Source organism: Myotis nattereri, assembly GCF_964212035.1.
Source record: "Myotis nattereri genome assembly, chromosome: Y".
Lineage (NCBI taxonomy): Eukaryota > Metazoa > Chordata > Mammalia > Chiroptera > Vespertilionidae > Myotis > Myotis nattereri.
In genome coordinates, this window is record NC_138094.1 from 932,718 (window position 1) to 951,219 (window position 18,502).

The following is an 18,502-nucleotide window of genomic DNA, read 5'->3' on the forward strand; positions in this document are numbered from 1 at the left end:
CCGGGACCCTTCGGTTCTGCAGGCGGATGCTGTAGCCACTGAGCCACACCGGCTAGAACCACAGTAGGAATTTTAAAGAGGCCCATGGATTGGGCCAATAGGAGCACAGGACAGATGAGTTGTGTAAATAAATGTACCAAAGATCTAAAAAAATACATATATTTTTTATTTTTTATTTTTTAATGATATCTTCTTATTTATTGATTTATTCATTTAATCCTCACTGGAGGGTAATTTTCCCCATTGATTTTTAGAGAGAGCGGAAAGGAGAGAGGGGTTGGAGAGAGAGAGAGAGAGGGAGGGAGGGAGGGAGAGAGAAACATTGATGGGAGAAGGAACCACGGATTGGTTGCCTCCTGCGTACACTCTGACCAGGGCCGGGGATCAAGCCTGCAACCCAGGTATGTGCCCTTGACCGGGAATCAAACCCCCAAACCTTTGGTCTCTGGGCCGACGCTCTAACCGCTGAGCTAAACTGGCCAGGGCTCTATATCTGTTTATTGATTTTTCAGAGAGAGAAATCGAGAGAGAGAGAAAAAAAGATCCATGATGAGAGAGACTCATGGACCGGCTGCCTCCTGCACGCCCCCGACTGGGGATGGAGCCCGCAATACCCTGGGCAAGTGCCCCGACTGGGAATCGCACTCGGGACCTCTGGGTGCTCAGAAAAGTTCACCAACCAACTGAGCCACCCTGGCATAGGGCTTTCTTAAGTTGCTTCAAATGCAAACATGAATGGATATGGGTTTTTGGGGGATTTTTTTTTGGTTGTTTTGATTATTTGTGTGTTGTTTTTTTTCCCCCCAAAAAATTACTTTTCAGGAAACTTCGGATGTGGGTGTCACTGTGCGGCCTCTTTGGGAGCCTCCGGGGGGCGTTGGTGACCAGGAACTCGAGGCCCAATATTGTCCTCTTGATGGCGGATGACCTGGGGATTGGAGATCTCTGTTGCTATGGCAACAACACAGTCAGGTAAAGGATGGGTTGCAACCTGGGGGCGTGGTGCCTCTGGGGCCGCCCGCCAGCTCCCTGCAATTTCTCCACCCGACCAGCAGAGGGTGCGCGAGCACAGCATTTTGCATTTCTATGCAGCCGGCACTTTATAAAAAAATTTTTAAATTTAAAAAAAAATATACTTTATTGATTTTTTGCAGAGAGGAAGGGAGAGGGATAGAGAGTTAGAAACATCAATGATCAGAGAGAAATATCGATCAGCTGCCTCCTGCACACCCCCCATTGGGGATGTGTTTGCAACCAAGGCACATGCCCTTGACAGGATTCGAACCCGGGACCCTTGAGTCCGCAGGCCAACACTCTATCCACTGAGCCACACCGGTCAGGGCAGAATTTTTATTTCATTATTGTGCAAAAAAGAAATAGATAAAAACCAGCATATAACACCAATGTCACCTTTTTTTAACCCGTTGAAAGCTGGCATTTCAGAGGCGTTGGGCCCACCCACAGGGTCTCACGCCCTCAGCTCTGTCTGGTTCTGGGGTTTTCCATCGTCCCCCAAAAGGCCCGCAAAAAAGTATTTATTAAGGCTCATTCCTGCCCTGGCCGGTGTGGATCAGTGGGTAGCGCGTGGGGCCTGCAGAATGAAGGGTCCCGGGTTCGAATCCCGGTCAAGAGCATGTACCTTGGTTGCGGGCACATCCCCAGTAGGGGGCGTGCAGGAGGCAGCCGATCCACGATTCTCTCTCCTCACGGATGTTTCTATCTCTCTCTCTCTCCCTTCCTCTCTGAAATCAATAAAAATATATTTAAAGAAAAAAGAAATATGGGAAGATCCTATAGGCCGGCCTTTTGCATTGAAATGCATAGTAACTCCGATTAGCAATACCTTGATTATAATACCACAGATCAGTGTGCAATCATTTCTTAAAAGTTGTAGTTTTGTGGTTGTTAAGATATATATACATATTTATTTATTTTTAAAATATATTTTATTGGTTTTTTACAGAGAGCAAGGGAGAGGGATAGAGAGTTAGAAACATCGATGAGAGAGAGAAACATCGATCAGCTGCCTCCTGCACGCCCCCTACTGGGGATGTGCCCGCCACCAAGGTCCATGCCCTTGACTGGAATCGAACCCAGGACCCTTCAGTCTGCAGGCCGACACTCTATCCACTGAGCCACACCGGCCAGGGCTGATTTTTTTTAAAAAAATATTTATATATTTTTTTGAGTTGCTGACTGTCCGTCCGCCTGCAGCACCCCCAACATCGACCGCCTGGCCAGGGAGGGAGTGATGCTCACCCAGCACCTGGCCGCCGCCTCCATGTGTACCCCAAGTCGGGCTGCCTTCCTGACCGGCCGGTACCCCATTCGATCAGGTGAGCCTGGGTAATTCAATCTCAATACAGAGCCCTCTCTCTCTCTCACTCTCCTTTCTCTTTCTTCCTTCCTTTCTTTCTTTCTCCTTTAATTTAATAGCCCTGGCTGGTGTGGCTCAGTGGATAGAGCGTCAACCTGCAGAACAAAGGGTCCCGGATTCGAATCCTGTCAAGGACACGGAGCTCGGTTGCAGGCTCCTCCCCAGCCCGGGCCCTGGTCGAGGGGAATGTGCAGGAGGCAGCCCATCCATGTGTCTCTCTCACATCGATGTTTCTCTCTCTCTCCCCCTCTCTCTTCCGCTCTCTCTAAAAATGAAAGGGAAAATGTCCTCGGATGAGGATTAAGAAGAACACATTTAATATGTTTCTGTTGAAGTCAGAGAGGAAGGTCTGGAATTCTGCACCCCTCAATCAATGCCCTTTGCACACTATTTTGTTTGTTTATCAATATTGTTTTTAATGTTTTTTTTTTATTGATTTCAGAGAGGAAGGGAGAGGGAGAGAGAGAGAAACATCCATGATGAGACAGAATCATGGACCGGCTGCCTCCGGCACGCCCCCTACTGGGGGTCGAGCCTGCAACCCGAGGATGTGCCCTTGACCGGGAATCGAACCCTGAACTCCTGGCTCCGAGGTGGATGCTCAACCACGAAGCCAGTCTGCCCAGGCGCTGTTATCTAGTCTTCCTTCTCTTCCTTTCCCATCCTATATAATAAAAGCCTCATATGCTAAGTGGCCGGTTGTCTGGGAGGCCATTCAACCAATCAAAGTGTAATATGCTAATGATATGCTCAACCGCCCGCTATGACGTGCACTGACCACCGGGGGCAGACAGTCGACGGGTCGACCAGTCGCTATGACGTGCACTGACCACCAGGGGCAGACAATCGACTGGTCGACCAGTCGCTGTGACGTGCACTGACCACCAGGGGCAGACAGTCGACCGGTCGACCAGTCGCTATGACATGCACTGACCACCAGGGGCAGACAGTCGACGGGTCGACCAGTCAGTATGACGTGCACTGACAACCAGGGGGCAGACAGTCGACTGGACATCAGTCGCTATGACGTGCACTGACCACCAGGGGGCAAACAGTCGACGGGTCGACCAGTCGTTATGACGTGCACTGACCACCAGGGGGTAGACAGTCGACGGGTCGACCAGTCGCTATGACGTGCACTGACAACCAGGGGGCAGACAGTCGACTGGACATCAGTCGCTATGACTTGCACTGACCACCAGGGGGCAGTTGACGGGTCGACCAATCGTTATGACGTGCACTGACCACCAGGGGGTAGACAGTCGGCTGGTCGACCAGTTGCTATGACGTGCACTGGCCACCAGGGGGCAGACGCTCTGACCGGTATGTGAGCTTGCTGCTGGGGTCTGGCCAATCAGGACATAGCGAGACGGGCCGGACATGCCCTGGAGCCCTCCCGCGTCCCTCCCCGGCCCCGATCCTGCACCCGTGGGGTCCCTCGGCCTGGCCTGCACCCTCTCGACATCTGGTACCCCTCGGGGGACGTCCGAGAGCCGGTTTCGGCCCGATCTCCGCAGGCCAGGCCGAGGGACCCCACTGGTGCACGAATTCGTGCACCGGGGCCTCTAGTTAAACGATCACCAGGTGATTCATAACCATGTCAATGGTAGTCAGCTCTCCTTTGCTTCTGTGCCCGCCAGGGATGGCGTCGGCCTTCAACATGCACCGCGGCCTCGTCTGGCTGGGGGGCTCCGGCGGTCTCCCCACCAACGAGACGACGTTCGCCAAACTCCTGCAAGATCGCGGCTATCGCACGGGACTCATAGGTACGCCCTGGGGAGCTCCGGACACGGACACAGGGTCAGACAGACTGCACTCTCTCTTCCTGTAGCTCAGTCTTTATGGGGGATTTGGCTGGGTCCCATCCCCCCAGCCCCCCTCAATGTCTCGTTGAGAGGAGTCCATGGGGGAAGAATTTAATATATATATTTTTTATTGATTTCAGAGAGGAAGGGAGAGAGAGAGAGAGATAGAAACATCCACGATGAGAGAGAATTGTGGATCGGCCGCCTCCTGTGCGCCCCCTGCTGGGGATCGAGCTCGCAACCCGGGCGTGTGCCCTGGACCGGGAATCGAACCCTGACCTCCTGGTTCCTAGGACGATGCTCAACCACTGAGCCACACTGGCCAGGCAGGAGTGAATATGTATTTACTTATTTATTTATCTTTCCTTTTTTAATTTTTTAAGTATGATTTTTATATATTTTAGAGAGGAAGGGCGAGGGAGAGAGAGAGAAACATCCATGATGAGAGAGAATCGTGGATCGGCCGCCTCCTATGCGCCCCCTGCTGGGGACGGAGCCCGCAACCCGGGCCTGTGCCCTTGACCGGGAATCGAACCCGGGACCTCCTGGTTCATAAATCGATGCTCAACCTCTGAGCAACATCTGCTGGGTAGACGCCACTGTTGTTAGATATGTATTTATTGCCACGTTATTCTTCATCATTTTTAAAAATATATATTTTATTGATTTTTTACAGAGAGGAAGGGAGAGGAATAGAGAGTTAGAAACATTGATGAGAGAGAAACATTGATCAGCTGCCTCCTGCACACCCCCTACTGGGGATGTGCCCGCAACCAAGGTCCATGCCCTTGACTGGGAATCGAACCCGGGACTCTTCAGTCCGCAGGCCGATGCTCTACCCACTGAGCCACACCAGCCAGGACCCCCATGGACCTCCCCTCCCCCCTTTTCGTTTCCCCGCAGGAAAGTGGCACCAGGGCCTGAGCTGTGCCTCCCGGGGCGACCACTGCTACCACCCCCTGAACCACGGGTTCGACTACTTCTACGGGATGCCCTTCGGCCTCCTGAGCGACTGCCGGCCGTCCGAGACGCCGGAGTTGCACCGCCAGCTGAGGATCACGCTGGGCGTCTCCACGGCGGCCCTGGCCCTGGTCCCCGTCCTGCTGCTCATCCCCACCTGTGCCCGCTGGTTCGTGGTGCCCTGGGGGCTCGTCCTGGCCATCGCCCTCCTGGTGCTGCTGTTCTTTCTGGGCTGGTACTCCAGCTATGGGTTCGTCCGGCGCTGGAACTGTGTGCTCATGCGGAACCACGACATCGTGCAGCAGCCTGTGAGGGAGGAGCGGGTGTCATCGCTGCTGCTCCGGGAGGCGCTGGCCTTCGTCCGCAGGTGGGGAGCGTCCGGCAGGATTCTTTTTTAAATTTTTTTTATTTCTTTTTCATTATTATTATATATAGACTAGAGGCCCGGTGCACAAAAATGTGTGCACTTGTGGGAGGGAGGTCCCTCAGCCCTGCCTGTGCCCTCTGGCAGCCTGGGACCCCTCGGGGGATGTCCGCCTGCTGGCTTAGGCCCGCTCCCTGGGGGATTGGTCCTAAGCTGGCAGTCAGACATCCCTCTGGCAGCCTGGGAGCCCTCGGGGGATGTCCCTCTGCTGGCTTAGGCCTGCTCCCCGGGGGATTGGGCCTAAGCTGGCAGTCAGACATCCCTCTGGCAGCCTGGGAGCCCTCGGGGGATGTCCACCTGCTGGCTTAGGCCTGCTCCCCGGGGGATTGGGCCTAAGATGGCAGTCAGTCATTCCTCTGGCAGCACGGGAGCCCTCGGGGGATGTCCAACTGCTGACTTAGGCCTGCTCCCCGGGGGATTGGGCCTAAGCTGGCAGTCAGACATCCCTCTGGCAGCCCGGGAGCCCTCAGAGGATGTCCACTTTCCAGTGGGGACCAGGCCTAAGCTGCAGTCAGACATCCTTAGCGCTGCTGAGGAGGCGGGAGAGGCTCCCACCACCACCGCTGTGCTGGCAGCCGTCAGCCTGGCTTGTGGCTGAGCAGAGCTCCCCCTGTGGGAGCGCACTGACCACCAGGGGGCAGCTCCTGCATTGAGCGTCTGCCCCCTGGTGGTCAGTGTGTGTCATAGTGACCAGTGATTCGCAGTCGTTCTGCTGTTATGGTCAATTTGCATGATACCCTTTTATTATATAGGATAGAGGCCCAGTGCACGAATTCGTGCACAGGTGGGGTCCAGCTGGCTGTCCTCAATGGGGGTCGATCGGGGCCGGGCCAGCAGGGAGGTTTGCTAGCTGGACCCGCCCCCGATTGGGGTGGGGTGGCCAATTGGGGCTGGGTTGGGCAGGGAAGGGGGGTGAGGCTGTGACTGGTTTTGGGGGGGACTGATTGGGGCTGCCATCCGGCCTGTTGGCCACCACAGTGCAGGTCATAGCGACTGGTCGTTCCAGTTGTTCCACCATTCTGGCCGCTTGGCTTTTATCTATATAGATTATTATTATTGTATTTTGTTGTTGATGTTGTTATTGTTGTTAATCCTCACCCAAGGATATTTTTCCATTGATTTTTTTATTTTTAATTTTATTATTATTTTTATTCTTTTTGAAAATTCATTTTTTGAAGAACGATCTTAAATATAAAAGTGTTACATGCAGTAAACAGGGACATTTCAAGAAAGACGATCTTAAATATAATAACATCACATACAATAAACATTAATATTTTTTAAAAATATATTTTATTGATTTTTTTACAGAGAGGAAGGGAGAGGGACAGAGAGTTAGAAACATCAATGAGATAGAAACATCGATCAGCTTCCTCCTGCACACCCCCCACTGGGGATGTGCCTGCAACCAAGGTACATGCCCTTGACCGGAATCGAACCCGGGACCCTTCAGTCTGCAGGCCGACGCTCTATCCACCGAGTCAAACCAGTCAGGGCTAGAAAAACAATTTTAAATATAATGTAACATGCAATAAGCATTAAGATCTCAAGAAAAATGATTTTGAGTAGAATAATGTTGCACGCAATAAACAATAGTTCGAGAAAAAAAATTTAAATATAATCTGACACGCCATACACATTAATAGTCCAAGGAAAAAAATATTTGAAATATAATCATGTTACCCCAACTACACTCACAGAGTACGCTATCACAAAAGTTGTAAGAACCATGAAAACATCTGCCAATAGCAGGATTGCTTCTATCATCGTCTGAAGTATTTTTTCCTCCGGCTCTATTTTTGTTTATCGGTTTATGTTGTTTATTAGATTCCACACATGAGTGAGATCATGGGATATTTGTCTTTCTCCGACTGGCTCATTTCGTTCAGCATCATGCTCTCCAGGTCCCTCCGTGCTGTTGCTAATAGTAAGAGTTCGTCCTTTTTCAGGGCTGCGTAGTATTCCACGGAGTTGATGCACCACAGCTTTTTTTAATCCACTCGTCTGCGGATGGGCACTTGGGCTGTGTCCAGATCTCAGCGCTTGTCAATGGCGCTGCTATGAACATAGGGGATGCATACGTCCGTTCTGATGGGTGTTTCTGGTTTCTTGGGATATATTCCCAGAAGCGGAATCATGGAGTCCTAAGGCCGTTCCATTTTTAATATATATATATATATATTTTTTTTTGGAGAAAACTCCGTACAGCTCTCCACGGCGGCTGCACCCGTCCGCACCCCCTCCCTCCCCACCCATCGCCTCTCTTTGCAAAGATAACCGAGCTTTCCCTTTGGCCCTTAGGAATACGGGGGGACCCTTCCTCCTGTTTGTGTCTTTTCTGCACGTCCACACGCCCCTGATCACCAAGGAGACCTTTGTGGGGCACAGCAAGTACGGTCGCTATGGCGACAACGTGGAGGAAATGGATTGGATGGTGGGTAAGTCATCCGGACAGAAAGATTATTTATTCATTTACTAGAGGCCCGGTGCACGGATTCGTGTACCAATCAGGGGGGTGGGGGGTGGGCGTCCCTCGGCCTGGCCTGCGGGATCGGGCCGAAACCGGCTCTCCGACATCCCCCGAGGGCACCCGGATTGCGAGAGGGCGCCATCTATACTCTATAATCTATAATGCGTTATCTATAATCTATTCACATATATATCGTGTAGTGTATGTTACGTAGATCATATATCTATTAGAATCCTCAACAATAAAGAGTGATTGATTTCGTAATCGCATACAATCCTATATAATAAAAGGCCCATATGCAAATCGACCAAAAAGCGGGACGACCGGTCGCTATGACGCTCACTGACCACCAGGGGGCAGACGCTCAATGCGGGAGCTGCCCCCTGGTGGTCAGTGCGTCCCACAGGGGGAGCGCCACTCAGCCAGAAGCCGGGCTGATGGCTGGCGAGCGCAGCGGTGGTGGCGGGAGCCCCTCCCATCTCCACGGCAGAGCTAAGGATGTCTGTCTGCCGACTTAGGCCCGCTCTCTGGGGGACGTCCCCCGAGGGTTCCCGGACTGCAAGAGGGTGCAGGCTGGGCTGAGGGACCCCCCGTGTGCATGAATATTGTGCACTGGGCCTCTCGTCTATACTAATGATAGAGGAATATGCAAATTGTCCAGAACGCGTCACAGTAATGGTAACAACCTAACAGAAGCCTGCGTGGGGCGACCAGGCAGGCAGGGGGGGCAGTTGGGGGCGATCAGGCTGGCAAGGGAGGACAGTAAGGGGCGATCAGGCCGGCAGGGGAGGACAGTGAGGGGCGATCAGGCCTGCGGTGGGGGGCAGTTGGGGGCGATCAGGCCGGCAGGGGGAGAGTTGGGGGCTATCAGGCCAGCAGGGGGTAGTTGGGGGCGATCAGGCCGGCAGGGGGGCAGTTTGGGGCAATCAGGCCAGCAGGGGGGCAGTTGGGGGCTATCAGGCTGGCAGAGGGGCAGTTGGGGGCGATCAGGCCGGCAGGGGGGCAGTTTGGGGCGATCAGGCCGGCAGGGGGTAGTTGGGGGCGATCAGGCCAGCAGGGGGGGCAGTTAGGGGCAATCAGGCTGGCAGGGGGCCAGTTTGGGGCGATCAGGCCGGCAGGGGGGCAGTTGGGGGCGATCAGGCCGGCAGGGGAGGGCAGTTAGGGGCGATCAGGCCGGTAGGGGGCAGTTGGGGGCGACCAGGCCGGCGGGGGGGGGGGCGGTTAGGGGCAATCAGGCCGGCAGGGGAGGGCAGTTAGGGGCGATCAGGCCGGCAGGGGGGCAGTTGGGGGTGATCAGGCCGGCAGGGGAGGGCAGTTAGGGGCGATCAGGCCGGTAGGGGGCAGTTGGGGGCGACCAGGCCGGCAGGGGGGGAGGGCGGTTAGGGGCAATCAGGCCGGCAGGGGAGGGCAGTTAGGGGCGATCAGGCCGGCAGGGGAGGGCAGTTAGGGGCGATCAGGCCGGCAGGGGGGGAGGGCGGTTAGGGGCAATCAGGCCGGCAGGGGAGGGCAGTTAGGGGCGATCAGGCTGGCAGGGGAGGGCAGTTACGGGCGATCAGGCCGGTAGGGGGCAGTTGGGGGCGACCAGGCCGGCAGGGGGGGCGGTTAGGGGCGATCAGGCCGGCAGGGGAGGGCAGTTAGGGGCGATCAGGCCGGCAGGGGAGGGCAGTTAGCGGCGATCAGGCCAGCAGGGGAGGGCAGTTAGGGGTGATCAGGCCAGCAGGGGAGGGCAGTTAGGGGCGATCAGACTGGCGGGGGGGGCAGGTGGGGACCGACAGGCTGGCAGAGAGGGACAGTTGGGGGCGACCAGGCCAGCGGGGGAGGCAGTTGGGGATGACCAGTTTAGCAGGGGGGGCAGTTAGGGGCAACCCGGCTGGCAGAGAGGGGCAGTTGGAAGTGACCAGGCCAGCAGGATGGGGGAGCATTTGGGAGCAACCCGGCTGGCGGGGGGGGGGCAGTTAGGGGCAATCAGGCCGGCATGCAGGTGAGCGGTTAGGAGCCAGCGGTCCTGGATTGTGAGAGGGGTGTCCAACTGCCGCTTTAGTCCCGATTCCTAAACCTGCGGTCGGACAACCCTCGAGGGGCCCCGGATTGGAGGTGGGGCAGGCCGGCATGAGGGACGCCCCCCTCCCCCGCACCAGTGCATGAATTTCATGCACCGGGCCTCTAGTCCATTATAAACTCTCATCCGATGACGCTGTGATGCGTCGCTAACGGATCACCGTGACCCCAGGATTAACAGCGCCGGTCCCCGCGGAAAGGCGACCGGCCGACCGCCTCCTCTCTCCACCTGCGGCAGGTAAGATCCTGGAGGTCCTGGACCAGGAGGGCCTGGCCAATCACACGCTGGTGTACTTCACCTCGGACCACGGGGGCAGCCTGGAGGCGCAGGCCCGCGGGGCGCAGCTGGGCGGCTGGAACGGGGTCTACAAAGGTGAGGCACAGGGGCTGGGGCGCTGCTGGGGGTGAGGCTGGGCTTGCTCCCACCTCGATGCATGAGTAGGTTTATTCCTTTTTCTTTTTCTTTTTCAATATATTTTATTGATTTTTTACAGAGAGGAAGGGAGAGGGATAGAGAGAAACATTGATGAGAGAGAAACATCGATCAGCTGCCTCCTGCACGCCCCCCACTGGGGATGTGCCCGCAACCAAGGTACATGCCCTTGACTGGGAATCGAACCTGGGACCCTTCAGTCCGCAGGCCCACCCTCTATCCACTGAGCCAGTTAGGGCTCATATTGTTACTATTATTTTTAACAATTTCCTAGCGATTTCTTCCTCAGTACTTCTATTCTCCGTTCATTCTTTTATTTTTCTCTTTCATGGATGCCTTGTTGTCAATCACTGAATAGAAAGACAGATAGATGATAGATAGATAGATAGATAGATAGCTAGAGATAGATAGATAGATAGAGATAGATGATAGGTAGATAGATAGATAGATAGATAGATAGATAGATAGATATAGATAGATGATAGATTGATAGATGATGGGTGGATGGATAGATGATAGAGACTGATAGATAGATAGATAGATAGATAGATAGATAGATAGATTGATAGATGATGGGTGGATGGATAGATGATAGAGATAGATAGATAGATAGATAGATAGATAGATAGATAGATAAATAGATTGATTGATAGATGATAGATTGATAGATGATGGATAGATGATAGATACATACATAATACATAGACAATAGATAATAAATTGATTCAAAGATAAATGGTAGATACATAGACAGATAGATGATAGATTGATACATAGATAGATGATAGATCCATAGACACACACAGACATACATAGATGATAGATAGATACAGAGACAGTTAGATTAGATAGATACCGGGGATCCAGCCAACAACCCGGCCGTGTGCCCTGACTGGGAATCCAACCTTTCACCCCCTGTGTTCATGGTTCAACGCTCAACCACTGGGCCACACTGGCCGGATGAGATTTCACTTGTTGAGGGCAAGAAGCATAGCTCACGCTCACTTGTATCTCACTCTCCTTGAGGCTAGCTCGCCGCCGTCAATACAACAAGCCCAACTTTACGTCTCGGTTTCATTTCCCGTTGAGACGCCCATGATACGGTTGCGTTGAATATTCATCGTCTTCCCTCTGTGCTTCCAGGCGGGAAAGGGATGGGCGGATGGGAAGGGGGCATCCGCGTCCCCGGAATATTCCGCTGGCCGGCCGTGCTGGAGGCCGGGAGAGTCGTTGACGATCCCACCAGCCTCATGGACATCTACCCAACGCTGTCTTACGTCGCTGGAGGGATTGTGCCCGTGGACAGGTAGGAAACCACACGGCTCGCTCCAAATCTGTGGATATAGATTTGAGTTGCATGGGGGGGGGGGGGTCCTATATAATAAAAGGCTAATATGCAAATCGACCGAATGGCGGAACGTCCGGTCGCTATGATGCGTACTGACCACCAGGGGGCAGATGCTCAATGCAGGAGCTGCCCCCTGGTGGTCAGCGTGCCAGAAGCCGGGCTCACAACGGGCGAGCACAGCGGCAGTGCTGAGGATGTCCAACTGATGGTGGGTAGGCCGTTGCTCTGACCACTGAGCCACACCAACCAGGGCTATGCTAATTCTTTTTTTTTTTTAATTTTATTGATTTTTTACAGAGAGGAAGGGAGAGGGACAGAGAGCTAGAAACATCGATGAGAGAGAAACATCGATCAGCCGCCTCCTACACACCCCCCACTGGGGATGTGCCCGCAACCCAGGTCCATGCCCTTGACCGGAATCGAACCCGGGACCCCTCAGTCTGCAGGCCGACGCGCTATCCACTGAGCCAAACCCGTCAGGGCTATTCTTATTATTTAAAACATATTTTTATTGATTTCAGAGAGGAAGGGAGAGAGAGATAGAAACATCGATGATGAAAGAGAATCATGGATCAGCTGCCTCCTGCACACCCCCTAATGGGGATCGAGCTTACAACCCCGGGTTTGTGCCCTGACCGGGAATTGAACCTTGACCTCCTGGTTCATAGGTTGATGCTCAACCACTGAGCCATGCCAGCTGGGTCTGGGTTTAATTTTATAATTTAAGGGGGAGAGAGAGAGAGAGAAAGAGAGAGAGAGAGAGAGAGAGAGAGAGAGAGAGAGTTCCACTTATGGATGCATTCATTAATTGACAATTTTTTATAAAATAATGTGAAGCTTTAGCTTCCTCCTCCTCATCTCCTCCTTCTCTTCCTCCTCCTCCATCTTCTCCAACTCCTTCTCCTTCTCCTCCTTCCTCTCTCTCTTCCTCCTCCATCTCCCCCTCCTCTTCTGCCTTCCGTTATAAGACAGGAGACTTGCCCTAACCGATGTGGCTCAGTGGATAGAGCATCGGCCTGCAGACTGAAGGGTCCCGGGTTCGATTCCGGTCAAGGACGTGCACCTCGGTTGCGGGTACATCCCCAGTGGGGGGTGTGCAGGAGGCAGCTGATCGATGTTTCTCTCTCATCGATGTTTCTCACTCTCTATCCCTCTCTCTTCCTCTCTGCAAAAAGTAATCAATAAAATATGTTTAAAAATAAAAAGAAATTATATATAAAAAGACAGGAGACTAAACCCTAACTCCCTCGCCACCTCCTGCCTTTTCCTCAGAGTGATCGACGGCCAGAACCTGATGCCATTGCTGGAGGGCCGGGTGCGCCACTCGAACCACGAGTTCCTCTTCCACTACTGTGGGGTGTACCTGCACGCCGTCAGGTGGCACCAGAAGGACTGTGAGTACCAAGACGGGAGACGCACGGGTGCGTGACAGAGACGTAGTCCTTTCTCCTTTTAATCTTGAACGATGGCCCCGCTGGATAGAGTCATCTTGGTCTCAGATCCTTGCCTTCCTTTCCCTTCTGGCTAATGGAGTTTCTGATGAGAAATCAGGGAACAGCCTTATGGGAGCTCCTTTGTATGTAACCGCTTGCTTTCCTCCTGCTGCCTTCAAGATTCTTTAAAAAATTTTTTTTATATATTTTATTGATTTTTTACAGAGAGGAAGGGAGAGGGATAGAGAGTGAGAAACATCGATGAGAGAGAAACATCGACCAGCTGCCTCCTGCAGGCCCCCCACCGGAGATGTGCCTGCAACCCAGGTACATGCCCTTGACTGGAATCGAACCTGGGACCCTTCAGTCCACAGGTCGACGCTCTTATCTACTGAGCCAAACCGGTCAGGGCTCTTTTTAATTTTTAAATATATTTTGTTGACCTTTCTCAGAGAGGAAGGGAGAGGGACAGAGAGCCAGAAACATCGATGAGAGAGAAACATCAATCAGCTGCCTCCTGCACACCCCCTGCTGGGAATGTGCCCACAACTAAGATACATGCCCTTCACCGGAATCGAACCCGGGACCCTTGAGTCCGCAGGCCGACGCTCTATCCACTGAGCTAAACTGGCTAGGGGTGCCTTCAAGATTATTGCTTTGCCTTCAATTTTTGGCATTTTCTTGACGATGTTTGGGCCTGTTTGGGTCCTTCTTGTTCGGGGTTCTCTGTGCCTCCTGAACGTGTGTGACTTTTTCCTTTACCAGGTGAGGGAAGTTTTCCGTCATTATTTCTTCAAACTCGTTCTCTATTCCTCTCTCACTTTCTGCCTCTTGTGGAACTCCTGCTATTCGAGCATTGTTACGTTTCATCGGCAGGGGGAGAAGGGGGGTAGAGCTATGCCATATTCACAATAACACCCAGCTACAAAGACTCTTCTCCTTAGGAAAATTATGTAAGCAGCCATCATACAACAGTAAGATTATAGAGGTATGTGTCTGTCTGTCTGTCTTCCTCTGTGTGTATTAGCTCCTATGCATGAATACGGGGGAGAGAGAGAGAGAGAGAGAGAGAGAGAGAGAGAGGATGAATACAAATGATCATAATGAAGAACATTGAAAAAAAAAAGCATCAGGGAGTGAACTTTATTCTTCATCCGTCACTAACTTCCTCTGTATTTTTTTTGGGGGGGGTAATCCTCACCCAAAGATATTTTTTCCCATTAATTTTCAGAGAGGGTGGAAGGGAGGGAAAGAGACACACAGAGAGAAACATTGATGTGAGAGAGACAGATTGATTGGTTTCCTCCTGCACACACACCCCCAAATGGGACTGGGGATCGAGCCTGCAACGGAGGTACATGCCCTTGACTAGAAGCGAACATTGGACAAAGGGCACATACCTCAGTCTGCGGGCTGACTCTCTATCCACTGAGCCAAACCATCTAGGGCACTGGCTCTTTTAAAAATATTGCTTTTCAAAAAGAAAAACATACATTATAAAATACACCCCGAAAAAACAGTTCGATTCCTGGTCAGGGCACATGCCCAGGTTGCGGGCTCCATTCCCAATAGGGGGCGTGCAGGAGGCAGCCCGTCCATGATTCTCTCTTATCATTGATGTTTCTCTCTCTCTCTCTCCCTCTCCCTTCCTCAATGAAATCAATAAAAAATATTTTTAAGAAAGGTGGAAGAGATCAAACAAAGGACTTCTATGCATGCATATGAGCATAACCCATGGACACAGACAGTACGGGGGGTGAGGGCATGTGCTGGGGGGTTGGAGTGGCTGGGGAGAAATCAATGTAGGGGGAAAAGGAGACTCAGGTAATACTTTAAACAATAAAGAATTTAAATTAAACCAAAGAAAAACACACAAAAAATTGAGCAAAGTGATGTATTTAAAAGATTGTGTTAGATAGGGCCTGATCCTATAGAATAAAAGCCTAATATGCAAAGTGTTCGGTTGTCTGGTTGGCCGTTCAACCAATCAAAGCGTAATATGCTAATGATATGCTAAGGTCGCTCAACCACTCGCTATGACGTGCACTGACGACCAGGGGGCAGACGCTCCGAATGGTAGGTGAGCTTGCTGCTGGGGTCCGGCCAATCGGGACTGAGCGAGACGGGCCGGACAGCCCTGGAGCCCTCCCATGGTCCCTCCCCGGCCCCCATCGCGCACCAGTGGGGTCCCTCGGCCTGGCCTGCGCCCTCTCGCCATCCGGGACCCCTCGGGGGATGTCGGAGAGCCGGTTTCGGCCCGATCCCGCAGGCCAGGCCGAGGGACCCCACTGGTGCACGAATTCGTGCACTGGGCCTCTAGTAAGAATATAATGCTCAAATTACACATAATTGGTGTTCAGTAAATCTGGAGGATGAGTACATTAATAAAGAATATTTGTGACCATCTCTCAAAAAAATGCTAAAACAATCACAAATACGGCATGCCTGCCCTGACCTGTTTGGCTCAGTGGATAGAGCGTCAGCCTGCAGACTGAAGGGTCCTGGGTTCGATTCCGGTCAAGGGCATGTACCTTGGTAGCGGGCACATCCCCAGTGGGGGGCGTGCAGGAGGCAGCTGATCGATGTTTCTAACTCTCTGTCCCTCTCCCTTCCTCTCTGTAAAAAAATCAATAAAATATATTTAAAAAAAAAAATACGGCATCCCCATGGGTCTCTGTTCTCTCCAGGTGGCACCGTGTGGAAGGTTCATTACGTGACGCCCAACTTTTCGCCGGCGGGAGCCGGCGCCTGCTATGCCCGTGGGATCTGCTCCTGCACGGGAGACGTCACCTTCCACGACCCTCCCCTGGTCTTCGATATCTCGAGAGACCCCTCCGAGAGCCAACCTCTCAGCCCGGAAAACGAGGCGTTATTTGACTCCGTGGTCCAGAAAGTCGAGGAGGCCGTCCGCGGGCACCGTCGCACGCTCGCCCCGGCCCCCCAGCAGCTGTCCGTGTTCAACTCCCTCTGGAAGCCGTGGCTGCAGCCCTGCTGTGGGAACTTCCCCCTGTGTGGGTGCGACAAGGAAGACGACATGGAACCCAGCGTGTGAGGAGCAGACTGGGGATGCTTGTTACCAAGCGGCAGCGTGCTGTTGCAAAGGTCGGCGGGAGCCGTGCTCGGCTGACTCGCTCGATCCGTTTGAAATTGAGGATGATGCCCTAGCCCTGGCCGGTGTGGCTCGGTGGATAGAGCGTCGGACTGAGGGCCAAAAGGGTCTCGGGTTCGATTCCGGTCAAGTCCACGTGCCTCGGTGGCAGGCTCTTCCCCGGCCCGGGCCCTGGTCGGGGCGTGTGCAGAAGGCAACCAACCAATGTGTTTCTCTCACATCGACGGTTCTCTCTCTGTCTCTCCCTCTCTCTTCCACTCTCTCTAAGAAAATCAATGGAAAAAATATCCTCAGATGAGGGTAAAAAGAAATAAATTTATAATAATAATAAAAGTGTCATATGCTAATTAGACCGGCAGCTGAACGACCTTCTGGACGCCATTCCGGACGTCATTCTGGACGAAGCTGCAGTGGTGGGGGCTGAGGCAGAGACAGTTAGGGGGGATCAGGCAGGCAGGCGAGTGGTTAGGGGTGATCAGGCAGGCAGGCGAGTGGTTAGGGGTGATCAGGCAGGCAGGCGAGTGGTTAGGGGTGATCAGGCAGGCAGGTGAGTGGTTAGGGGCGATCAGGCAGGCAGGCGAGTGGTTAGGGGTGATCAGGCAGGCAGGTGAGTGGTTAGGGGTGATCAGGCAGGCAGGTGAGTGGTTAGGGGTGATCAGGCAGGCAGGTGAGTGGTTAGGGGTGATCAGGCAGGCAGGCGAGTGGTTAGGGGTGATCAGGCAGGCAGGTGAGTGGTTAGGGGTGATCAGGCAGGCAGGTGAGTGGTTAGGGGTGATCAGGCAGGCAGGCAAGCAGTTAGGGGCGATCAGGCAGGTGATTGGTTAAGGCCATCAGGCAGGCAAGTGAGCGGTTAGGGGCGATCAGGCAGGCAGGCAGGCCAGTGGTTAGGAGCCAGCAGTCCTAGATTGCAAGATGGATGCCTGACTGCCATTTTAGGCCCCATCCCCTGAGGGGTCCCCTATTGCAAGAGGGTGCAGTCCCGGCTGAGGGACTCCCCGCCCCCTCCATGCACGAATTTTGTGCACTGACCTCCTGGTTCATAGGTTGATGCTGAATCACTGAGCCAAACCAGCCAGCGCTGTTTTTTTTTTTTGTTTTGTTTTTTTGGTTTGTTTGTTTGTTTTTAACACTCCGCCAAAGTAGGGGAGGCAGGTCTCATCGCCCCCATTTTCGTAAAAGGAAAAATGGGTTCCACGGCAGTGAAGTAAGAGCCTGAACTGATCCAGACGATAAGGCCACGGCGGGAGTTTAAAAGGCATCATCGCTTCTCCGATCCATGGATGCCAAAGCACGGAAAGATTTCTCCGGAATGAGAAAGGGGGGGGCCTGGGCCATGATGTCATAGAGTTCGTACTGGTGGCTGCAGATACCATGCTGTCAGGCTGGTGTCTGTAAAGAGTTCCCAGGAAATCTCGTCACCAGCAATCTGAGATATCTCATCTGCATTTTTGTTCAAAAGAAAGAAAGAAAGTGGAAGCCTATTTTTTTTCACAGACACCTGTAACTAAAAAAAAAAAAAAATGGATGTTGAATGGAAAGTGTCCTTGGGCCCTAGCTGGTGTGGCTCAGTGAATAGAGCATCAGCCTGTGGGCTGAAGGGTCCTGGGTTCGATTCTGGGTCAAGGGCACATGCCTGGGTTGCAAGCTTGATCCCCAGCAGGGGGCGTGCAGGAGGCAGCCGATTCATGATTCTTTCTCATCATGGATGTTTCTCTTTCTCTCTCTCCCCCCCCTCCCTTCCTCTCTGAAATCAATACAAATATATATATATATATTTTTAAAAAGTGTCTTTGAAACAGAAGCAAACAAGCCATAGCCGGTGTGGCTCAGTGGATAGTGTCGGTCTGCAGACTGGAGGGTCCAGGTTCGATTCCCGTCAAGGGCACATGCCTGGGATGGGGCCTCAATCCCCAGTGTGGGGTGTGCAGGAGGCAGCCGATCCATGATTCTCTCATCATTGCTCTCTCTCTCTCTCTCTCTCTCTCTTTTTCTCTCTCTCTCTCGCTCCCTCCCACTGTATGTGAAACCAACAGAAACAATACCCTCAGGTCGCGATGAACAACAACAACACTATGAAGAAGATAT

The 18,502-nt window shown here is 52.8% G+C and overlaps 1 protein-coding gene across 1 annotated transcript; it reads left to right on the forward strand.

Annotated features, from left to right (window-relative positions):
- Nucleotides 1-828: 828 nt before the first annotated feature.
- On the forward strand, nt 829-17,917 carry LOC308512201 (arylsulfatase H-like). Its single transcript, XM_081081998.1, has 9 exons — nt 829-972; nt 2,215-2,336; nt 4,018-4,143; nt 5,086-5,509; nt 7,868-8,004; nt 10,333-10,467; nt 11,671-11,833; nt 13,148-13,269; nt 15,996-17,917. Exons 1-9 carry the CDS (start codon nt 833-835, stop codon nt 16,358-16,360), a joined length of 1,734 nt encoding a protein of 577 aa, XP_080938124.1. The 5' UTR covers nt 829-832; the 3' UTR covers nt 16,361-17,917.
- Nucleotides 17,918-18,502: the final 585 nt, after the last annotated feature.